The sequence below is a fragment of the Mytilus edulis genome, chromosome 4 (genome assembly GCF_963676685.1).
Source record: "Mytilus edulis chromosome 4, xbMytEdul2.2, whole genome shotgun sequence".
Lineage (NCBI taxonomy): Eukaryota > Metazoa > Mollusca > Bivalvia > Mytilida > Mytilidae > Mytilus > Mytilus edulis.
In genome coordinates, this window is record NC_092347.1 from 31512616 (window position 1) to 31539142 (window position 26527).

Sequence of the window (26527 nt, forward strand, 5' to 3'; positions counted from 1 at the left end):
TTTCACAAGTAAAAAAACGTAACATTGTGAATTGCTAATTAATTTTAAAGTTCCTGGACTATGACATAGGCAGGGTGAAGAGAGGGGGGTCTCGAAATAGTCATCAAAATGATATTAAATGATTGTAATGCAACTGTATATAAATACATTGATATATCACAAATCACAGTATTTCCTATCAAACTGACATAATAAAAAACTTGACAGTTGTTGACGCTGCAATCACCACAGGAAAAGCAACACCTAAGGCTATGTTTCGCCATCCAATAGGCATTTTGTGAAAGAAAAAAAAAACGTATATTTATCAAATAGGTTTACTTTGGAATAGGCAATAGACACACAATATAAAAAGAAACACTGAAGAGATTCACTTATTTAATGAAAATATCATTTGGTTGTTCAATTGGGTAAAATGATATACATGAGAATTGTACATAAAGACAACATGAAGTTACAATCATACATATTTGATCTTAGTAGTCATATTTATCATATAAAGTATATTTTACCAAACCAAAATTATGTTCATGAATGTACCCATATTGTATATGGAAATGTCTGTCCATTTTATTTTGTGGCTCAACTATATTAAGTATCCACTGGTAATTAATGAAAAGAATTTGCCGTGGTACATAACTTCTCTTGTTAGATGCATAATATCAACAACAAAAAAATATCTGAAAACTTGAGTATTATTTGTGCAGAATGCTAAATCTGACTAGATATTAAAAGACTAGAAAAATGTACTTACAATATTTTTTCATAATAACACATATCAAGTCATTTCCAATATTTTGGTCATAAATCAATAAATTTTCCAATAGAAATATGTAACTGGACTCTTCTTGGATAATTTCTTTCTTAAGTCATATAAAATGGAAATAAAAATCATAAAATATAAATTGGGATTTAAAAAAAGACCTATACAAAATTTTTACAACCCTTTAAAAAATGTTAGATTTTAAAAATGCAGTAATTCAATAATTGATAAAAAAAAAATTAGACTTGTAACTGTTCATATAAGTACTTGTGACAAAAAAAAGACAGATGGAAATAGAACCCTTTTATTTGCTACATGACAAACTTTTTAAAATAGATTTCTAAATGTACAATGATTATAAAAATATACATAAAATACAAAAATATCATTTTCTTCTTAAAAAAGTTATAAAAATAGAGTTCTGACTGGCAGAATCTGATTGTTTATCTACATTTTTTCTTTCTAACAAGACGCCAAACTGCCTTCTCTAAAGCTTTGCTGACTTTGACGATTTTGCTAGAGCCATTTATCATTAATGTTCTTGCATCAATATCCAAGGGATCTCGTTCTGAAAATACCAAAACTTTACCTAAAAAGAGAAAAAAGAATGATTATTACCATATCAAGATCATATGGAAAGCAGTGGGGTAAAGTCTCAAATGGCTGCAGGGTTTCAATATTTGTGACTAATTAAAGAAGAATGTAGAAAACTCAAAAAGTAAAAAATTGAACCCTTCTTCATAAATTTTGATGAAAAAGTTCCAAAACCTGGACAAAATAGGGGAAAAAATCCTTAACAGGGATCTGGGCTGAAAATTGTAGGAGAAGATAACACAAATTAGAGGATACTACTTGTTTGATAGACTTGAAACTGGTTTTTTTTAATATCAAATAAACAGCTGTGCCATGAGTGCATAATACACCCACCATCTTGTGTGTAAAGTTTTATTACAAAAAAAATAAATCATTCGATCAATATAACTAAGACGTCTGTAAAGTTTTAAGCAATAATCATAAATCATTTTTGAGAGACTGAGCCACATGTTTTAGTTATATAAAGTCCCGTAACTCAAAAAGTTAAGTTTCATTTGGTTAAGTGGTTCTCAAGTTACAGTGTGACATGTGGACACTGGTATACCATAATACGTCCTGTCAAAATTTTGAAGGGCGTATAGAAATTTAAACAAAACTTTGTACAGACTTAATTTAGAGAATAATATGTCATACCACATCTTCTTTTTACTACTTAAGCCAGGTCTAATGTGTTAACATATTTTTCAAATAAGCACCCTTAAGTTAATGAAACATAGAAAATATAGTTAGGGTTAACTCAAAATGTCAGACAAAAACATCAGATCATAAGTCCTGTTTTATATAACATGAGACTTTCCTATCTTCTAAAAAAAATGCTTATGCAAACAGAAAACAAGGTTAAACCCTAATTAGCATTCCTATTTCTCTCATTTTTGGATATTCTAAAAAGAGACAATTTTGATTTGACAAATTTGAAGTTGTTTATCAAAATTTACCATGTATATGACTAATAAAGGTAAGGTTATAAATCCAAAATCAACTCCCATGTCTATTTTATGCAAATCAATATTGTAGTAATCTTTTTCTGGGGATTTTTCAACCACTCTTACAATTAATATGACAAAATATTGGCTAAACGGTACTTGGAGATAACATTAGTTAGTTAAGTTCTTATTTTTAATTAGTTAAGTTTTTTTTTAGGTTAGTTAAGTTGTTTTTTTTAGGTTAGTTAGTTAAGTTTGTTTTTTTAGGGTAGTTAAGTTCTTTTTAAATATCTTTCACAACAACTTTAAGCCCTCAATCTGATGGTGTGACATATAAACCTAAAAATGTTCAGGGTTTAATACAAACGGACATATTTGATCAATCCTTTGTCCGGACATTGTGGCCATAGGAAACTGACCGTCTACCAGTACTTACCCTTTTGACCATTCAGTAAGTCACAAGTACAATCTGAGTTATAAGACTTCTTTACAAACTTCTTAACTGCCTCCTTCTTCTTTGTTCTGACATTGGCAAAAACTTTCAATGAATATTTTCCTCTTCGACCTGTTTGCACTTTGTATACTAAAAAAAAGGTTTCGGATAGTTAGTACATTTGTGTAATTTAAATTCAACCCGAGAATACTTGTACTTGAAACTTATATAACAAAAGAAGGTTGCACAACCCGAGAATACTTGTACTTGAAACTTATATAACAAAAGAAGGTTGCACAACCCGAGAATACTTGTACTTGAAACTTATATAACAAAAGAAGGTTACACAACCCGAGAATACTTGTACTTGAAACTTATATAACAAAAGAAGGTTGCACAACCCGAGAATACTTGTACTTGAAACTTATATAACAAAAGAAGGTTACACAACCCGAGAATACTTGTACTTGAAACTTATATAACAAAAGAAGGTTACACAACCCGAGAATACTTGTACTTGAAACTTATATAACAAAAGAAGGTTACACAACCCGAGAATACTTGTACTTGAAACTTATATAACAAAAGAAGGTTCCACAACCCGAGAATACTTGTACTTGAAACTTATATAACAAAAGAAGGTTGCACAACCCGAGAATACTTGTACTTGAAACTTATATAACAAAAGAAGGTTACACAACCCGAGAATACTTGTACTTGAAACTTATATAACAAAAGAAGGTTGCACAACCCGAGAATACTTGTACTTGAAACTTATATAACAAAAGAAGGTTGCACAACCCGAGAATACTTGTACTTGAAACTTATATAACAAAAGAAGGTTGCACAACCCGAGAATACTTGTACTTGAAACTTATATAACAAAAGAAGGTTGCACAACCCGAGAATACTTGTACTTGAAACTTATATAACAAAAGAAGGTTGCACAACCCGAGAATACTTGTACTTGAAACTTATATAACAAAAGAAGGTTGCACAACCCGAGAATACTTGTACTTGAAACTTATATAACAAAAGAAGGTTACACAACCCGAGAATACTTGTACTTGAAACTTATATAACAAAAGAAGGTTGCACAACCCGAGAATACTTGTACTTGAAACTTATATAACAAAAGAAGGTTGCACAACCCGAGAATACTTGTACTTGAAACTTATATAACAAAAGAAGGTTGCACAACCCGAGAATACTTGTACTTGAAACTTATATAACAAAAGAAGGTTGCACAACCCGAGAATACTTGTACTTGAAACTTATATAACAAAAGAAGGTTACACAACCCGAGAATACTTGTACTTGAAACTTATATAACAAAAGAAGGTTACACAACCCGAGAATACTTGTACTTGAAACTTATATAACAAAAGAAGGTTGCACAACCCGAGAATACTTGTACTTGAAACTTATATAACAAAAGAAGGTTGCACAACCCGAGAATACTTGTACTTGAAACCATATAACAAAAGAAGGTTGCACAACCCGAGAATACTTGTACTTGAAACTTATATAACAAAAGAAGGTTGCACAACCCGAGAATACTTGTACTTGAAACTTATATAACAAAAGAAGGTTGCACAACCCGAGAATACTTGTACTTGAAACTTATATAACAAAAGAAGGTTGCACAACCCGAGAATACTTGTACTTGAAACTTATATAACAAAAGAAGGTTACACAACCCGAGAATACTTGTACTTGAAACTTATATAACAAAAGAAGGTTACACAACCCGAGAATACTTGTACTTGAAACTTATATAACAAAAGAAGGTTGCACAACCCGAGAATACTTGTACTTGAAACTTATATAACAAAAGAAGGTTGCACAACCCGAGAATACTTGTACTTGAAACTTATATAACAAAAGAAGGTTGCACAACCCGAGAATACTTGTACTTGAAACTTATATAACAAAAGAAGGTTACACAACCCGAGAATACTTGTACTTGAAACTTATATAACAAAAGAAGGTTGCACAACCCGAGAATACTTGTACTTGAAACTTATATAACAAAAGAAGGTTGCACAACCCGAGAATACTTGTACTTGAAACTTATATAACAAAAGAAGGTTACACAACCCGAGAATACTTGTACTTGAAACTTATATAACAAAAGAAGGTTACACAACCCGAGAATACTTGTACTTGAAACTTATATAACAAAAGAAGGTTACACAACCCGAGAATACTTGTACTTGAAACTTATATAACAAAAGAAGGTTACACAACCCGAGAATACTTGTACTTGAAACTTATATAACAAAAGAAGGTTACACAACCCGAGAATACTTGTACTTGAAACTTATATAACAAAAGAAGGTTGCACAACCCGAGAATACTTGTACTTGAAACTTATATAACAAAAGAAGGTTGCACAACCCGAGAATACTTGTACTTGAAACTTATATAACAAAAGAAGGTTGCACAACCCGAGAATACTTGTACTTGAAACTTATATAACAAAAGAAGGTTGCACAACCCGAGAATACTTGTACTTGAAACTTATATAACAAAAGAAGGTTGCACAACCCGAGAATACTTGTACTTGAAACTTATATAACAAAAGAAGGTTGCACAACCCGAGAATACTTGTACTTGAAACTTATATAACAAAAGAAGGTTGCACAACCCGAGAATACTTGTACTTGAAACTTATATAACAAAAGAAGGTTACACAACCCGAGAATACTTGTACTTGAAACTTATATAACAAAAGAAGGTTACACAACCCGAGAATACTTGTACTTGAAACTTATATAACAAAAGAAGGTTACACAACCCGAGAATACTTGTACTTGAAACTTATATAACAAAAGAAGGTTACACAACCCGAGAATACTTGTACTTGAAACTTATATAACAAAAGAAGGTTACACAACCCGAGAATACTTGTACTTGAAACTTATATAACAAAAGAAGGTTACACACATGTATTGTACTAATACCTGCTGGTGAAAAATCTAGAGACCAAAGAAAGAAAATGTAATCAATTGCTGGAAAAAAAAGATTATTAGAAAATTGTTAATAGATTTTCATTAAACTGTTATAACTGAAGATGAAAATTCAGTCATTTTGAGTTTGACTGCTACAGGGGTTTCAAGTTTTCCGGATTAAGAAAAGGTAATCAAAATAAATTGGTACTGTGTCATGATGCCCCCTCTCTCATATAACGTTATAAAGGGCCACAACTCAAGGACACCATCAAAATTCAAACAATCTGTGTTTTGTGGTCATTAGCATTGTATATGTTTCATAACATTTGGTCAAGGCAAACTAAATTTAGAGAATGAAAAACAATTTTGAGATGTACATACATGCAGACAGACCGACAGACCAACCAACAGATGAAAAACAGTAAAACTTAATGCCCCTCCCCTATGACAGAGGCAGAAAGTAGAAAATAAAGTTTACAAATGGTCTGACTCAAACTAAAAGAAACAGCTTACACTTGTGCTACTGGTGATCTATTAAATGAATCATATGTAAAATAAGCATATCTGCAATTTGTTCTAAACACTAAATCAGTATATAATAATCTCATTAAAACTCTAAATACTGTAAATTCAGAAATTATTGCGAGGTTTTCATTATTGCGAAAAATGCGACAGAGTTGTAAACACAATAATTTAAACTCGCATTTTGAAATAATTTAATTTTGAATGTAACGCATCTTCTGATTGGCTGACATTATTTTGTTATCAGCCCAAAGACATAATTTATTCATGTGACTGTGACGTCATCAATGTTTTTTCATGGTTTTCTACGGTTTAAAATGGAATTCAGTGTCCATATTTTTTATGTTATTTCTTCATAGACAGAAAAAATGTTACAGTCATTCCTTAAATATTTTACATGAATTAAACAGGATTTTTCTAAAAATTGTAAATATTAAAATCGCATTTAAGTTTAAAATGACAAAATCGCAATAATAAATGCACACGATAATTTCTGAATTTACAGTATAACTGAATCAGCATATTTTACTCAAATCAACAAAGTTATCCATACGTAACTTTCATTGTCAATCATGAACACAATTGAATCTACCAATTTACTCATTACTTCAAAAATATTGGTTCCTAAAAAACTTACTTTTCTGTGATCCACAAACCATGGACTTGAAGATTTTAGTTGTAGTGTCCATACTTTTGTAACATATAGGACAGGTCTGTAAAGATACACATATCATTTAACCATATGGTATTGCGAAATATTTTGCATCAATATAAGTTTTATGAATATGCATTCATTTTATAGAATTAACTATTAAAAAACTAAACGTATGTTTACATATATAATAATATCATTGGAATATAAATTTAATATTTACTGTATACTTAAATACATTCAATAGTCTATCTACCCTAAAAAAAAAAAACAGAGCTTATTTAGGATGATATATTGTGGATTCATTATAATTTTTTGGAAACCATTTTTTGTGATTTATATGGTTAAGGACTTTATATATTTCTCCCAAGTGCAAATTTTTCCATGGCCTTTTATCTAGACTTTGAAAAAATCCCCAAAACAAATTATTCATTGGTACATATTTTAATTGTGAATTTTTGTAGGCTGTAGTGACTTACTTGCTGCCGAGGAGCAGGTCTTACTATTCCACTTCCCTCTGAAACATAAAAATAACTTAAGTGTAACAAATGGAGAAGGGTTTTAAATCCTTCATTAGTCTACAGCAATTCAAATCATTTTCCTATAATCTGCCAAGAAGGTTATTGGTCATTAATGAAAGAACCAACGATTTTTAATTATTTTTTGAAGTACTCTGCAGAACACTTGCAGATGTATTTGGAAACTAACAGAAAACAAGAACATGTATGCCTAGGAAACTACTCAAAACCTTTAGCATTTTTTTAAAGTTCAAATCGTAAAATAAACAAGCGTAAAAAAAGTTACATACAAATGTGAATATGATTTCATGGTGAACTACATTAAACCAAAACTTTAATTTAAGAAAATATTGGTTTTAGACTACCACACTCCTCAACATTGACATCTTCGTTAAACCTTAATTTGTGATATAATTTGAAAAGTTCACATCATTAAAGCTAGTATTGGTATTAAGGGCATACCATACAGTTACAGTGGAGGAAACGATGCTGCTAACATAAAATGTTATTTTCACAGCTTCAAACTGTGACTTATTAGGAAAAGATGCATTTTTCGACTGATTTTTATCTTTCAAACTAATTTAACTTTGGCACGAGTTCATGGACCCCTCTTTTTTAAAATGACATTCGGTTAGATAACGTATGAAGATTATTTGTACCAATTTTCATTAAAATGACATTATGCAATTTTTCTAATTTGTTAAATAAACAACAAAAAAATACGCTTTTTTCTACATTGATGAATATTTGACATGTTTTAGTTATTTCTAAACAAAAAATTCATAAATTTATAGGATACTTATAAAAAAGAGAAATTATGAATAATTTAACATAAAATAGCTCGTGTTTATATTTTAAAACAAAAAAGTTATGCATTTCTGTCAGAAGGAAAAATACATCCACAAATCCGAATTTTTAGCAAATATCTGAAATTTCAATCTCAGTTTACTCAAATAGTAGCACATGAAGGTATATTTTTTATTACATGTTTGATTTGAGCAGGACAAAAATAGCCTATTTGCAAATTTTCTTCAAAATTTCATTATGGATTCAAAACTGTATCGTATGCCATTAACAACATACAGATACATAATGAATATGTGTACTGGAAACAAATTTACCTGAATACAGTGGGGAAAATAAATCATCAAAGAATCATTTAAGAGGCTGTCCAAGTAAATATCAGGCAAATCCTATGATATGGGTGGTACAACATAATTTTTTTCCCACTGAATTTTTGGTTCCAATGCAATGTTTATATCATAGAAAGGATATATATGTCAAAGATATTTTTGAATCAACAGTGGATGGCTCAGAAAATGATTTTAAAGTTCACTAACAATGCAACAAAATTTTGTATAAAATGAAGAGTTATCTCCCATTTTCAATGAATTTTCAGTGCTTTCTATGTATTTTTTTTCTCTTTATTTGTTGCAGTTAATAAAAAAAACAAAATGTAACTGTGAGAAAGAATGAATTTGTGATATGAAATAAATGAAAAAAATTTGAAAACAAAATATGTCATGTGCCATCCACTGCCTGGTTTTTCCATGGACACCCTCTTAAAATACTAAATAAACAAATGTAAACATAATTTAAACCCAACATCAGAGAAAATAAAAAATAACAAGAATGTGTCCTAAGTACACGGATGCCCCATCCGCACTATCATTTTCTATGTTCAGTGGACCGTGAAAATGGGATAAAATATCTAATTTGACATTAAAATATGAAAAATCATATCATAAGGAACATGTGGACTAAGTTTCAAGTTGATTGAACTTCAACTTCACCAAAAACTACCTCGACCAAAAACTTTAACCTACCTCAACCAAAACTTTAACCTGAAGTGGGACAGACATATGAACAGACAAATGAACAGACGGAGGCACAGACCAGAAAACATAATGCCCATAAATGGGGCATAAAAATGTTAAAATGCATGCAAGAAAACAAATTTGATAGAATGTACTAACCTTATGCTGTTTCAATAAAAACTTCTTTTTTTTTAAGACAGACTTTTAGTTTATTAACACATCTAGATAGCAATTTTGTTTCTACTGGTAAATCAACGGCCTCTAGTCAAGCTATTCAAATTACTGAATATTTTTGCATGAAATAAATAGGAAAAAGTTTTGAGCATAAGAAAGCTATGCAATTAACCAAATTATGCCATTAATTAGAGTCAACTGTATTGCTTTGGATAAATATTAACCTAGTTTTTCTATGAATTGAAATGTTTTTACATTTGATACATTTATTCATTTAACAGGGGTTTAGTTTTTTTAATAACAGAGGAAAAGAAAAACAAGTCTTGCCCATAAACCAAAGGGTAAACCATATAGAGCAACTTCGATCGACCTACCTTGTCTAAAAGGTACTCTGACTTGAACGATTTCATCCACAGGAAGATCGACAAGTACACCATTATAATACTCTTCAGCACTTATGTATGGCAGTTCTTCTTTGGTTCCACATGTGGTTTTTATGTTGTAACTGACTATGAGGGAAAAATCTAAAACAACAATATATATATTTTAGTAGAATCTTTGAAGTCAGAAAACAGGGCTTGTTTCATAAATCACATTTAAAAAAAAAAAAAAATATCAGGATATTTATTTTCATTTGTTTACCCCCATATATTGCTTAGGTGTGTTTTTCGATTTTTGCCAGAAATTTGATCTTTTGTTATAACAACATGGTATTCAAACAACCTTGTAGTAAAAAAATATTTTTTTTTAAGAAAAAAACTTGTGCAAGGAAAAAAATTGATGTCATGATTACTTCAACACAAGTTGTGATGAAATTAGTTGTAAGATTTATTTTGTGCATTTTGTAGATCATTATATTTGAATAAAATATCACATGTGTTTTTATTTTTAATACAGTACTAATACAGCTGATATTTAAAGACACTTATGATTGTCTGTTATAGGAAAATTGGTTTAATTCTGATGGTTCTAAAGAAATGATTGAATACAACAGAACGTATAAAAGTAATCCTTAGTTTGCATAAGGTCAAAAAATACTTCATTTGACTGCAATACACATTCTGAAGTCATGCAGGTTCATACAACACTCATCAACAGCAATACTCAAACGTAGTCCGGCAGTGGGCAGAGCTTTAAAAGGATGTCTATAAAAAAGATGTGGTATGATTGCCAATGAGACAACTCTCCACAAGAGACCAAAATGACACAGAAATTAACAACTATAGGTCACTGTACGGCCTTCAATAATAAACAAATCTGTATAGTATAGAGATTTAGCATAGCTATATCTGTAGGGCTGTATCTGTATAGTAAGACACCCAATTGTAGGATAAATGATAATCTGTCTTACTAACACTCTGTCAATCTCAAATCAAAACAATTTGAAAGGTGAATTATTAAATGGACAAAGGGTCATCACAAATAATATCTCCAGTAACAAATTGTCTCCCCTTTTTTTGGGTTGATGTTTACAGATGATATAACCTGTTTCATAGTAGTCAATCTAATTGTCGCCCCCCTTTTTTTGGGTTGATGTTTACAGATGATATAACCTGTTTCATAGTAGTCAATCTAATTGTCGCCCCCTTTTTTTGGGTTGATGTTTACAGATGATATAACCTGTTTCATAGTAGTCAATCTAATTGTCGCCCCCCTTTTTTGGGTTGATGTGTACAGATGGACTAACCTGTTTCATAGTAGTCATACACCTTAACTTGTGCTGGTTTAGGACTTGATAATCTTATATTCTGTTCAACATCTAACAAGAAACATTTTCTTGTGCCATCCAACTAAAAAATAAATACACATTGAATCAAATTAATTAAATCAATATAGAGATACAGTTAAAAATATGATCAAGACAGTTTTAATCTCAGTTTGCTTTTAAGTACCTTTGAAAGTATTGAGCAACAACAAAAAAACATTCAAAGTTATGGAAATTTTCTATCTTAAGAGAGCAATGAGAAAAAACATCACCAAATTATTTGTAAATTTTTATTCAACAACTATTTTCCTTCTTTCTACAGTAAAAGAAGAACCTTGGGCAAATTTAGTTATAACAGTTATATATCTTGGTACTCTAGAAACTAAGCTTTTCACCTATTCTCCTCTTTAAGGGAGTTAGCTTCTCAGTTTTAAAATAATATACTTTTCAAAACACTTGTTTATATTGATAGGGGATTAATTATAAAGGAATCAAAAGAGCAAAAAAAAATATATAGGTCAATGTGCTTTTTTTGGAAATATTAGCCATTGAAATTTTTGGGGGGAGGGAAATATTCTCTCTTGACTTTTCATAGCTTTAACATTAACAAGTTTAAGTTCTCAAAAACTATTAAAAAATAATTATAAAATTTTATAAGACTTTTATTTTACAGATGGCTTATTATTATACATGTAAAAGATTTATAAAAAAAAAAATGGGGGTAAATGGGCAAATTGTTTTAAGGCATTCAAATGGATAAAACATGAGGATTCCGAAAAATCTAACAAAAATCCCAGAACATGACAAGCGAACGCAATGCTTGTTTTAAATATGGTTCCTGTCCAAAAATCATATTAAACAAATTTCTGGTGATTATAATGTAAAGGAAAATATTGAACAAATTCTTGCACATATAATTTGGGTATAAACATAAAGTCCTCTTTTTCTTTTTTCTAATGGACTAATAATCTGTAACATATAACAGAAAGTATGTATCAACTTTTTAGGTTTTTTCAGCTGATGATTTTAGATGGTGACCTAGATAAATAATTGATACAGAATCATGGAGCAAGTGAAAAATAAGTGAGATGATAGATTTATGATCATTTGCTTTTCACAATTTACATGTCTATGAATTACAGGGAAAAAAATTTGAAGTGTCATATGACTTAAACAACATAACCCCTATCCTGTCAAAATCCGTTTTTATTTATATATGTATTACCTGATCAAAGTATATGTGAACATAACTTCCGTCTATTTCATATTTCTCTATTCCTATGTAAGTTGGATCACTTTTCTCCACAATAAGCTATACAGCAAAAAATACAAAGAACACTTTATTAATTGTGTCAGTATTTCATAAGATAATAGATAATATATAATGAACAAGAATGTGTCTTAAGTGGACCGTCTTAAGTACATGGATGCCCCATTTGCACTATCATGTTCAGTGGAACACGAAAATGGGGTAAAAACTCTAATTGGGATTATATTAGGAAGATCATATCATAAGAAACATGTAGACTAAGTTTCATGTTGATTGGACTTCATCTTCATCAAAAACTACCTCGAACCAAAAACTTTAACCAGAACTTTAATCTGAAAGTGGACAGACGGATAGGGACAAACGAACAGATGGACAATGGCACAGACCAGAAAACATAATGCCCATAAATGGGGCATAAAAATATATGACTTGTCTTCTATTTTTGGCATGAATAGATATCTCTGTATCACACAACATAGAATATCATACAAATAATTATTATGTGACTTTCTGTTTTCTAATTGGCTAAAAGCATAAGAATCCTACTTGATAAAACATTCTATAACTGAGAAAAATAAAACGAGTTAAATATAAGATTTTGAACAGTTGTACTGTACTGGTACTTAAATATAGAAAGAACAAATATTTATGAGCTTTTTATGGAATGTATTAAGTTCAATATTTTATTGTTGGAAGGCAAAATTAATATCAACCAATCAGAGCTCTTGTCATAAAAAGAGTTTGATCTTGCAGATGTGGCAACAAAGAATGACAGGAACAGCAGAAGCAGCTCCAGAAAGATGTTGCTTATCATGAAATGAAGTGAAAATTCAGAAGATTGTAGTACTCACTAACAGAATAGGACTTGTCAATCAACAGATTCTAGAATGAGGACATTTATATCTTACTTACAAGAGAATTATCTTATAACTGTAAATTCTGAAATTATTGCGTGCATTTATTATTGTGATTTTATCTTTTAAGACTTAAATTTACGATTTTGAGAGGAATTGGACAGTATTTTGATAATCAATATCTTTGTATTAGTGAAATAAATTTTTAAATATATAGATTAAAGGCAATTTTAATATAAACAACATTATGGCTATATCATTACCACAGAACCTACTTTTTTCACAGAATCTTTAACTGGGACCCAACCAGTAACCATTTTCACGTCAACTATAGCCATATTACTGACACCACCAGGGCCTGTAAATCTATAAATACAATGAAACAAGGTTACAAACATCATCATCTTATTACATATAAATACAGACATATCTCCCTGTGTCTGGAAATAGTATAAAAACAATAAAATATGTAAATACAGAAAAAATATGTGTACCAAACCACATTGGCCTGTAAATATGTTCTCCATAGCTTTTAATGCCAAAAATCACAACTGCCAGGCTGGTAGCAAGAGGCATGCAAGAAAAAATCTATTTCACTATGTTTGAATAAATTTTAAAAATGAAAAATCTATTTCACTATGTTTGAATACATTTTTGAAATGATTTTTCAAGTGCACAGTATTCTTTAAGGTTCCATCTACTTACTTGACACAGATACTAAGTGTTCTCCTACTACATTGGTTAGTGTGGTCCTTAGCTCTGTACGCCCTGACCTTCATGTCAAAGGTTGGACTTCTAGAATTCTCATATACATTGTACTTCACGTTAGCCTAAAATAGAGGTCAGTAAAATAAAATATTCAAATCATCTGTATTTAATTCTTTTTCAAAATAAAAGTAACATTTAAAGCAGACAATAAACACTAATGTAACACACCAGTAATTATGTCAGTTGCTGGACAGCTGTTTAAAATTAATGAACTAAAATTAGAAATTTTTAATGTTGCAGCCTTGAAGGGATAAGAAGAATTATATTAAAGCAACTATCACCTATAAAACAGAGGGACTATGCAAAATCAAATTAAACCAGAATAAGACATGCATACCAATAGTTATCTTGAAAATCAGGTTTTGATCCTTGTTTGGGTCTTAGAAGCAGATAAATTTGTTATATTCTTTGCTCATATTTCAAACCCTGGTACAATGCATCTCAAGGACAGTTGAATGTTTGTGTAGAGTAAAGGTTGTGGTAAAAATGTCTACTGCCAATGGCCAACATAGGGAACATTTCTCCATTAAATCTTTTCCATCACAGATGTCAAAATCAGAATTTCAACGAATTATTCCCAGTTGTATGTTACATCATCATATAAATACATTAGATGTATGTTTCATTATAATACGTTTTTCTGATTGGCTAACTGCACATCATGTGTTATTCCCCAAGCAATTGCATTCATACATGTCAAGTGACATGATATTCGCGTGTAATACACGCTTTTTCAATGGTTTACACGCAAGGATTTTGTCACATGGCGTGTACACGCTTTTCACCACTTTACACGCCATTACACGTTTTTCATTCTTTTCATTTTTTGGTCGTTAGTGATATCGCTATTCTCCGTTTTTTTCCTTATTCGGCGATAAATACCGAAAAATTTGAAGTAATTGTTTGGTTGCCATATTGTTTATTTTTCTATATGGACAAACAGTAAAAGGTAAGTAGTTTGTGATTAGTTTTAACGATTTTGTGACTTTCTTTCAAATTCACTTTAATGGGGAAATGTGCACAGAAGGAGGTCACTTTAAGGGCCTGTACCGTCGTCTAAAGTGCCGATTGTTAAGCCAAAACGATGTGTACGGCAAGATAATTTCAAGATTTATAAAATTTATATTTTGGAGTTTGAGATTAAATGATCGAGTGACAAGTAACGCATAATTTGTGCATTCTATGTTTCAATGATTAAAAAAACAATACATGTGAGAGGAGAAATACAATGTAGCTATTTGAATCAGCATTTAACATGTTTATCTAATGAAAATCAAAGGAGTAGGTCCGGTAAGGACCGATTTTGGCCTCAAATTTCAGGTTCATCTGACGAAAGATTTTGACCACTTTTTAAACACTTAAGTGTCTATTTCATTTGAATCAATTAGTTTATGTGAAAGATTTTAACTGATTTAGTCATTAAAAACGATCCGATTCAAGCTTAAATATGAAAAATCTACCAAATATGCAGAAAAATGTCACTTTTCAGATGGTTTTTGTCAAAAATGAAAGTGGCCGCATCCGTGTTCATCCTCAACCTTTATATATGTTATGTATTATCATAAAATACAACTTACATTTCAATATTAAGGATGAACACGAATGCGGCCACTTTCGTTTTACAAGAAAACCGTCTAAAATTTAACTAAAATGCTAGAATTGTGAAGATTTCAGTAATTTAGCATGACTTAATGGTGCTAGTACCCGATATATGTGCATTGTATTGTCAAAAACAGCCCTTATTTATGTAGCAGAAGCATTCTACTGTCCAATAAATAACTAAACATTTACATTTTAACAATTTTGTAAAACTGCTATATTTTGGGGCCAAAAAGGGGTCTTACCGGACCTACTCCTTTATAAAACATTTTTCTTTTTCAATTTCAGTTTCAAATCTAGCCAACACGGCAACAGATTTCTACAGGCCATGGGGATAAAAATATCATAGAACTGTTGGATCAGCTCTCATAGTACCAGCTTTCTTCTGATGAACTACCAAGTTTTAACCAGGCAATGGCAATGGGAGCAATGGCAGAGATAATAGATGACATTTTACATTGCCAAAAAACAACAACATTATGACATTCTTTCAAATCTTGATGAAGCTAATTCAGTTAAATATCAATTCCTCCTGTGGGAGAGCCTTTTGAATTATAAAGAAATTGACACTGAATTCGGATCAGGACTTGACTATGTTACATTCGTATTGTGTGCTGTGATCAAATAAATGTAACTAAACTTGAAACTGGCAGTTGTTTTGAATATGTGCCTAGTGGTGGTGTTTTAAAAGCAACATAACAGACCACTGTTTAATACAATAAAAGTTCACAGTAGAATATATATTGTTTTTTTATATTCACAAATTTGTATGAAATAATGAACATTACCACATTCATATTAACAAGACCGCATCTACGTCACGTGTTTTCACACGCTTTTTGACATATCATGTCATGACATGATTTCCCATTGTCAGAGGTTGACATGTATGATTGCATTACACAATAATACATGTACTTATCATTCATGATAACACGAGGTCCCACAATAAAGTGCACAGGTGAATAAAATAAAAAAATGATAAAATGTGCGCACATTTTTAGAATGAAGCACTTCTGAGCTTCATACAAAATTGACTTTGGTCAATGCTTTTACACCCCAATGAAGTTACAAAAAGAAGCATTCAATACTTATAATTACATTTTTTAGCTAGGATCATGAAAACACAAATTTTATCATTTCTTCAATGAAGAGCAGTATAAAAGTAGTAACATGACCTATCACTTGCACTTTGACCTTTTGACCTACCTGAACCATAGCACATCCAACTCCTGATACTTTTGCCTCTAGAGTACTAGGTAATAGTTTGATTTTTTCTGATTGTAAGACTAGCGTGTTGTCATCATCAATATTAAAGGTTGTCGTCCTGTCAGGATGGTTCTTGTTTTGCTCTGTCATTTCTATGGAAACATTTACACCACCTTGGTACACTAATGTGGCATATCTAGCCAATGCCTGTAATGCTACAATAGTATCCTGAAACATTCAAATTGGATATATTTTAATATCTAATAAATACATATCAATCAAAGAATCAAAGAAATGTGGGATATATATATATCGACAAGGCTGACTGATTGATTGTTGGTTGTTGATGAGACTGCAACCCAATAACAGTACAAAACCCTAAAAATCTTTGAAGGACAACATACAATATTCAACAAGAGACAGGTGTCTATATTTAATGTCAAGCACTAAAGATATTCATTACCTTTTTTTTAAAAAGCATTTTGAATGGCTAATTAGCAGGATTGCGTTCAATATTGTAGCGGCTACGTAGTGCCACATAGATTTATGACTATTTTTAAACAAGTAGCTTGCTGAGCTGCTATTAATATTTATATAGCAGCTAGGCTACCTACACGTTCAATAGTCATAAATCTACGTAGCCCTATGTAGTCGCTACGATCTTGAACTCAATCCAGTACTAACTTTATCTTTACTTTCATTTTTTTTTTTTATACATATCATTTAAAGATTGAAAGGATATATACAAAAACTGACAAATGAAGAAATCTAAGTTCCTGACGTTAATGTTTTGTAAATATGCAGTATTACAAAAAACAGTTATGTTAGTTCTTTAGCTTTAGAAGAAAAAAACAACAAATTTTGATAACCAACACGAGTTTCAAGAATAACCTTATTCAGGATATCATTATTATTATTCCTTGTAATAAACCACTGCTATTGCTTTTTTGTGCATTTTTCCTTTGATCTTTTTTTGTGATCATTTTTCATATCATGCTACTCGCTTAATTATCACTAGAAACTTTTCTAGGCACATGGCTTTGCTAATGAAATCGCCAATGTCGTCATAGGTAAAATAGCAATAAACAGATAACCATTGGTCATCTCAACTCAACTGCTTTTCTCGCTTTCGCTGTATCGGCTCAAGCGAGAAAATCAATCTCTGACATTGAGATGGTCAACGATAATCTATAATTATATACTGAATCATTTTTAAAGTAGAAAGCATACATGTGGATCTGCTGTGAACCATATGAATTCTGGCCTAAGTATCTTCTAGCATCTTTGTTGAGCGAAATCCACCTTGTTGAATAAAAACATAATAATTGATTTAACTTAGTTATTAATGTACCTGTGTTGAGGAAAACCCCCCTCTTGGGTTCCTCTGTTTTGTTAACCACATGACCATAGGTCTAGCATTAGTAGCAGCATCTTGTTGTTCTCCAGTCACATGGGCCAGTAAGGCATAGGCTGTCATTTCAACCTCAGCAGACACAGCTGTATAGTACCATTTCTGTTTCTTTTTAGAATCTTCCTTCTTATCTGTACGGCTCCAGTATTTCATACCATCTGTCAATATTGTCAAACATTAGTTTATCATCTTTAGGTAGGTTCCCCATTTACTAATTTTGTATTAGCTATAATTAGGTTTGCCACTTTTAATAGTGTTTTTTTTAACATTGGTGTAATCATGTTGCTTTTTAAATAATGATAGCACTATTTGCATGCAGTATTTTCTGAAATTGAACTAAATAATATCACATTTTTTGTTCAATGATTGCAATTAGAAATGAACCCAAAATTTAGAAATTACAGGATATCCAAAAGATGAATGATATAAATTATTGACACACACAATATAAATACATAAATATAAGCTTTGACCATGGAGAAAAAAATGATTCTTTTAAAATTGGGTAATAAATAATTTGTATAAATGTCTGTTAAAGATGATGGGTATATGTTCATGAGAAAGCAACTATTTGACAAACATAAAAATTTAAGCATCCAGAGAATTCAACAATAAAAAGCGTGAATACAACATCTGAAAAGTCTTTGAAAAGCCTAATTTAAAAGCTAGAATTGATCAGTTGTATTGTTTTCTGCATCAGCAGAATAATAATAGCTTGGATACAGACATACAGCAATCTCATATGTGCGGACGGACAGAACATTTAGGAACTAATAAAACTCCTATGCTATACAATAGACATATTTCTTATGATAGTCACAGGTTTTTAAAGATTAGAGATATAGTTATATATACCTTTCTCTGTTGCTCTCTCATCCAACATTTTAATGACCTCTTGTCTCCTAAGATGTCTCAAATCATACAATGTATAAGCATAAGCCATTATCGCCATTGTATAGGTGTCTGGGATATCCTGTACATCTAAACACCTTACTGCCTTCATTACAGAGGGATCCTGAAAAATACATGTTCCAAACAGACGACTTAATCAACCTGTGTTTGAATAAACAGCTATGCAAAAATAAGATTAATGAGACCCAGCAGTACAAAAATCTAAGCATTTGCAAGCACCAGAGAGGAATAATTTACTGAAAAAATGCAATAAAAAAAATATTTTCAAATAGAGTTATCTTTCTTAGTCTACAATTATAGAAACACTTCAACATTTTTTTTAGCCAACTTTACCTCCATAAATCATAAGACATTGATAGTTAAACTAACGTTCTTTTATTGTCTTTGCCTATTACCTATTTCTTGCATGAAGACATATTTCTTGAAACACACTTCATGGAGTGTAATACAAAAAGTGTTACAAAAACTGTGTTTATTTTTGATTGGCTTATCCAGCCTAATGAGACGATGTTATGACATTACTATTGGCTTTATGTTAAATAATTGATGATTTTTAAAGATCAATATAAGAAGATGTACATTTCTTTCATTTTGTCATAGTGTTCAAAAAGTTTAAAAATATAAATGTCTGATGTAACAGTTTGAAGCGGGTGTCACATGGAAAATTGAAACTCCAGAGTCTATTTGAACATATTACGTCATACAGGTATTTGCAAAAGACAAGGATTCACAGAATTTTTCATTTAACACATTGAGAGTGTTGATCATAAGAGAAAAATGTTCAATAAATTGTGAGAATTAGATATCTCTTGACATCAACTCTAGTTATTTAATCTAAATAGTAATAATAAACTCATAAGCCAACAAAAATTAATCATAAGTCAAATTAATGATCAACACAAAGCCCATCTTTTTGAAGGATCCAGTCATACACTACTGTGGATTCATTATTTTTTGTTGGACACTTTTTTCATGGGTTTTGTGAATACAGGTGAACCACGAATTCAAATGTCTAGAGAATTAAAAATGTTCTATAGGTTTTGTATGCAGTGAATGACAAAACCATGAAAATATAGAAGTGTTCCTCAATACACAAAAAATTGATAAACATGAAAATAAATTGATCCACTATCAGGAGACAAGATTATCATAAGGAGAGAGTGTTGTAAGACTACTTACTGATGAAGGGATTCCAGCTTCCAGCATAGCTATAAGTACAAAAGCAGTCAAAGATGCTTCATTACTCCTGTCAGAAAATCCTCCCTTCAAGTAATAACTATGTGTGTAACCAATCTTAGGGAAACAGCCATTTTCTAACTGCTGGCGTCTAAACCATGTGATACTCTTATTCAAATCATCGGCATCTATACTAATGTATGGTCGCGACTGTCCAAGACATTTAACAACAAAGGAAGTCAACCATATACTGCCTGATCCTGTTCCACCAAAAGCACTGTAAGAGCCATCAGCATGTCTATATTTCAACTGTCTTTGATATCCTATGTAAAAATGATCATTCTATATCATTAATGGAAATCATAAAACATTTTAATTTTCAAATTCAATATCTTTGCTATATCTAGAAAAATCTGACTAAAAAATCAAAATTGCACTCTCAAGACTAAGATATTCAAAAAGAAATTCGGCTGTCCTAATTTTTTTTTTCAAAGTTAATTTCTCAATTTTTCTGAAGATAAATCAAAACAAGTACTGTACAATTATAAGCAAACCCTCCAAAAACACAAGTCACAATGGTAGGTTTTAATAGTATCTTCTTTTTTTCATGAAACTACGAAAAAGGAATATTTTATTGCAACTGGTTCTCTCTTGCCTTTTTGCCATATCAGAAAATTAACTTATTTTTCTATTTCCAAGTGAATGTATCCCTTGGCATAACCTCTTCTAACTTAAGAAATAATTTAATATGTCAGTCTTCTAGAAAGATTTATATTACCTATTCTCATGTATCCTTTGGCTTCGTCTTCAATTTTTGGTAAAAGCTGGTTGGTATTACCCAGGTATTGTAAAGCAAAGATGTTAGGTGAGAAAGAAGCCATGTTTTGCTCTCCACATCCATACGGCATTTGTAGTAGATCCTTAAGGTTAGATAAAGCTGGTCCCATGATATCACCTGGAACATATGAATATTTATAAGGGCTTTTCCAGAATTAATTGTAATGGGTGGGGGGGGGGGGGGGGGGGTCGGAAGGCACTATTATTAAAATTTGATGGGTGATGGTAATATTGCTTAAATATTTAAAGGGAATGTCAAATTAGAAATTTATTCATGGTGGGGTCAAATAAAAAGTGCCTTTCAACCCCACACCCCTACATTTATTTTTGGAACAGCTCTAATTCCAATTATGAACCAAATGTATGTGCAAGGAATGATAATCTTATGCTACAAGTTTCCATTAAAGCTAAAAATAATTATTTTATCATTCTAAAATTTAGTAATCTGCATAATTTCCTAAACCAGAAATAAATAGCAACCCTGTATTATCTGAATGTTAAACCCTCCAGACAAAGTAGAGAGAAAGATGTTAAGTCCTTTTTATAATTAAGGGGGAACAAAACACCTAAGGGAGTTAACTTTTTAAAAATTAGCTGAAATTAAAAAAAAACACACTATAAGCATCGGTAACGTAAATCAAGCTTCTCAATGACCAAAATTAGTGTGTGTCAAGTGTTGAAGTTTAACACAGAATAAGATTATATTACCAATGATATTAATGTATCCTCTAGCTGAATCATCGACAAGGTCAGTAGATGGCAGTGGTAGTATCATTGACTCGGTCACTTCAGCTCCTGTACAAAATAACATAAGAAAATAAATTATCCACAAGTGTTTATTCTTGTCTTGCAATCAGTATTTTTGGTAAATCATTATATGTGAGTTCAAGAACCTAATCAAATCAAGTTAGATTATCTTCAGATCCAAAGCAGCAATTAACATTACTTAGTTTCATGATCTCCCAGTTTTCACATTTTTGTTCTTCTCCATAGTTTTTTTGGTGACTTTGTATATACTTGTTTTTTCCTTATGATGATAAGACTTTAAAATCACTAAAAACCTTATAATGATACTCACCATTTCAAATTACACCATTTATTTTTTTCCTTTTTATGCCATGAATATTCATATACAGTCAAATCTGTTTTAAGAGACCAAATAAGTGGTCTCTTGAGACAGGTGGTCTTTTAATACAGGTTCAATTAATATGAAATATACTACAGAGGGATAAAAAATTGGTGATCTTTTAACACAGGTTTTTGCTTAATTCAGGTGGTCTCTTAAGCAGGTTTGAATGTTAATCTATTTTCTAGAAGTGTATTTTGTACCTGTATTTTCCCCCGTTTGTATATAGCAACTCTTCTTTTTTTAAACAATACCTTGCCTATTTAATACATCTACCCAAATAAGAATGTTTGTCTTACCTTCAGGACAGATATATGATGTAGCAGTGTACTCTTTCTCTATTCCTTCAGCCTAAAAGTAAATATAAACTTTTTTTAATATGTGAGAGGTCAAAATGGGATCCAGTATCTTTAAAAGAACATTTCTAGTGTTATGTATGGGACTAACCCAAGACCAAATTTCTCGAGTTAAGATAACTTCCTATAAAGAAACATATTTCTGCTTCACGCCAAGTCAAACTCTCTTTCAGTGAAAGCAATCTCACCGTCCACCTTTCAAATAACCAAAATAAGAGTTTTTTGGGCTGCATCTTTAAGTTCTATAAAAATAAGGTATATATCCTAATGTTCACACCACATGTCAGCCAAAACATAATTCAGATGGACTGATTGATATCTTACAATAAAATTGAGAAAGGAAATGGTGAATATGTCAAAGCGACAACCACCCGACCATAGAGCAAACAACAGCCGAAGGCAACCAATGGGTCTTCAATGTAGCGAGAACTCCCGCACCCGTAGGTGTCCTTCAGCTGGCCCCTAAAATATGCATAATAGTACAGTGATAATGGACGTCATACTAAACTCCGAATTATACACAAGAAACTAAAATTTAAAATCATACAAGACTAACAAAGGCCAGAGGCTCCTGACTTGGGACAGGCGCAAAATTGCGGCGGGGTTAAACATGTTTATGAGATCTCAACCCTCCCCCTAGCCCTATACCTCTAGCCAATGTAGAAAAGTAAAAGAATAACAATACGCACATTAAAATTCAGTTCAAGAGAAGTCCGAGTCTGATGTCAAAAGATGTAACAAAAGAAAATAAATAAAATGACAATAATACATAAATAACAACAGACTACTAGCAGTTAACTGACATGCCAGCTCCAGACCTCAATTAAACTGATTGAAAGATTATGTCTTCATCATATGAATATCAGGTACAATCCCTCCCGTTAGGGGTTTAGTATCATACTATCATAAAATATATGAGAAGAACATAACCCGTGTCATGCCAACAACTGTTTTTTTAGAAATAAATGTGTTTAGTTCCGATGCAAAGACCCTATCAGTGAATCAATGTTAAAGCCAAAATATGCAATCTTTAATGACCTGACAACAGTATCGTAACTATATCCCCTTTTAATAAGTCTATTTAAAGGTTTTGTTAGTTTCTGAGGAGAATACTGACATTTTTGTGCTTTATAAAGAATATTTCCATAAAATTTTGGATGTGAAATACCTGAACGTATAAGATGTCTGCATGTTGAGTTATATTTACGAATTATTTCCTTATACCGGTGATAAAATTTAGTAAATGTTTTGACCAGTTTGTGATATCGAAAACCCTGGTGTAATAATTTTTCAGTAATACATAAATTTCTCTCGCTAAAATCTAATACATTGTTACATACACGAGCGAATCGTACAAGTTGAGATATATAAACACCATAAGATGGTGACAAGGGAACGTCACCATCTAAAAATGGATAATTAACAATAGGAAATGAAAAATCATCTCTTTTATCATAAATTTTTGTATTAAGCTTCCCGTTTATGATATAGATATCAAGATCGAGGAAAGGGCAGTGGTCATTGTTATCATTAGCTTTATTTAAAGTAAGTTCTACAGGATAAATTTCTTTAGTATACATACTGAAGTCGTCATTATTTAGAGCCAATATATCATCCAAATATCTAAAAGTATTGTTAAATTTTTGTATCAAATGTTGTTTTGATGGGTCTTTGCTAATTTTAGTCATAAATTGTAACTCATAACAATACAAAAACAGGTCCGCAATAAGTGGTGCACAGTTAGTCCCCATTGGAATTCCAATAACTTGACGATATACGGAATCTCCAAAGCGAACAAAAATGTTATCAAGTAAAAATTCAAGTGCATAAATAGTATCAAAGCATGGATATTCACAATGACTACCAAATAGAACAACTACAAATGTAGGTAAAGGGGGACAACTCTATTATTTTACTTGTTATACACATACATCTATCAATAGTTCTCTTTGTACAGCATCATTAGCTCCAGTACCATCTGCACTGACTGTCTTCTTTCCACATGTACCATCATCTGGGATAGACTCAGCCTAAATATATAATACAAAGCAGGTTCAATATTATAGTATTTTAACCTGCTCGTATCTGTAATGGCCTTGTATAGATATCAGGTTAGCTTTATTGGCCCTCAGACTCTTAAAAGTCCAGTGTCACTACAGATGCAATTGGAAATAACTCTCATTTAATGATTTGAACTTTGCAGGTTCACATAGAAAGTTATCGTTAAATAAATATAGGAAATCATATTGAACTATTTTTTTCTAAATCAAGATGCATTTTTTGGTCAATATTGAAGAAATTTTTTATTTCCCAAATTCAAGTTTAAGCTTAATCTATAATAATACAAATCATTGTTTATTTGGCATATACTGGTATGATGTATCTAGGAAGATATTTAAAAGATATTTAACCTTTCGGAGTCATAATATCAGTGGGTATCAACTGAAACAAACAGTAATGATCACTTGAAAATCTACTCAGATAGGCTGTAAATCTATATATAGCCTATCATTCAAATTAGTAAGTATTTAAACATTAATTCAAACTTTTTCATGGCGTTATTATGATAAATCAAAGAGCTTGTGAGCACTTTGCTGTAGGAACATTTTTTAGAACAGATACTAACTTTATTAAGCATGATTTTTGTAGCTATGTACTAGTAATTAACATACACATAATTTTGAGACTTGAACAGGTTGAATATCTGAGTCTGTATTTCAACAATTAATTCTTAAATGTCCATTGATAGGATGGATGATGTTATCAATGCAGTTATTTTTTCTTTCTTTAAAGTAGTAATAGAGTTTACCAAAAGAAAAAAAAATATAGTCAAAACAGTTAGGTCCAATATTGTCTTCATTTATAGAATATATGTAGAATATAAGTACTGCTAGGACCATATCATTATATCATATTTGATCGTTCTGATTTTGGTTTGTGTGGGGAAATATTCTTTACTTACAGTAGCCAGTATTTTAATCTTGCCGAGGGCGTATGGTGTTACATGGTATTTGATGGTACTGGTCTCTCCAGGACAGACACATTTAGTGTGGACTCTCTTGGCTCCTCCTTCTATTCCAAAGTCTTTTGATGTGGGCAACGCTACTTGCATCTACAATGGAAGCTATGCTATGAAATCTGCTTGGATTTGATAAACATTTACTAATCTTTTAATGGGAAAAGTTAACAATATCAGAATGTTTTGTTATTTGTATAAAGTAATAGCAATAACAGATTTTATTTTTTATATGCCAGATACAAAATTTCATTAAATAACACTTTCTTATTGTGTTTTAAATAATCAATGAAAAAAGGTAGTTTTCATTATGTTTCTTTACATTATAAATCACTTTTTATGTTGAAAAATAATCTCACGGGTATATTTAAATAATGAGACTGCCTTGTTAATTAAGGATGTATTCTTCTGACTTTTCAGTCTCGTTGAAATCTTGTTCTGGAATTATTTCTAAAACATGTGATACAAGTGGAAAATATCAATGAATTTTTAAAATGTTATAATCAAACTTAACTCTGTGAAAAAATTATGTATCTACAATGAGTAGTTTTTGAGTAATTAATTTTTCAAATTTTATTACCAATCAAGTAAGTCTTTTTAGCCAAAATTTTGAGAAAATGGATGAGGGATACAATAAATGATTTTACCAGAAACATGTACATTCCATATTATTGACATGAATTACATGTAATTCAGATTGGTTCACTTCATCTTTATTGAAAGTATGAAAAAAAGTTTAATTGTGGAACTGCGATTTTTTTCACAAAATATTATTTTGCCTAAAAATAGGTAAAAATTGATGAAAAATCATAAAATCATCAAAATTAGGTACTTTTAAAGGGCCGTAGCAAAAAAGGAAGTGCACCACCATATGATTTTTTCTTCACCAATTATTTTTTTACAGTCTTATAAACCCAAAAATTATGTTAAGAAAAAAAGTT

General features: G+C 31.0%; 1 protein-coding gene across 8 annotated transcripts in view; it reads right to left on the reverse strand.

The window, feature by feature from the left end:
* Window positions 1–362: 362 nt before the first annotated feature.
* Window positions 363–26527, reverse strand: part of LOC139519441 (alpha-2-macroglobulin-like) — a 99028-nt gene continuing 72863 nt past the window's right edge. For all 8 annotated transcript variants that reach the window (XM_071311541.1, XM_071311539.1, XM_071311538.1 and 5 more), the window contains 18 exons: window positions 25533–25682; window positions 24502–24600; window positions 22514–22565; window positions 21797–21883; window positions 21030–21206; window positions 20255–20574; window positions 19019–19178; window positions 18104–18321; window positions 16753–16980; window positions 13882–14006; window positions 13452–13542; window positions 12278–12364; window positions 11035–11137; window positions 9722–9871; window positions 7318–7355; window positions 6824–6899; window positions 2714–2860; window positions 363–1349 (listed from right to left, as the gene is read on the reverse strand). In XM_071311541.1, coding sequence (XP_071167642.1) covers window positions 1204–1349; window positions 2714–2860; window positions 6824–6899; window positions 7318–7355; window positions 9722–9871; window positions 11035–11137; window positions 12278–12364; window positions 13452–13542; window positions 13882–14006; window positions 16753–16980; window positions 18104–18321; window positions 19019–19178; window positions 20255–20574; window positions 21030–21206; window positions 21797–21883; window positions 22514–22565; window positions 24502–24600; window positions 25533–25682 — 2454 coding nt within the window. In that variant the 3' untranslated portion in view covers window positions 363–1203. The remainder of the gene's footprint in view (window positions 1350–2713; window positions 2861–6823; window positions 6900–7317; window positions 7356–9721; window positions 9872–11034; window positions 11138–12277; window positions 12365–13451; window positions 13543–13881; window positions 14007–16752; window positions 16981–18103; window positions 18322–19018; window positions 19179–20254; window positions 20575–21029; window positions 21207–21796; window positions 21884–22513; window positions 22566–24501; window positions 24601–25532; window positions 25683–26527) is intronic.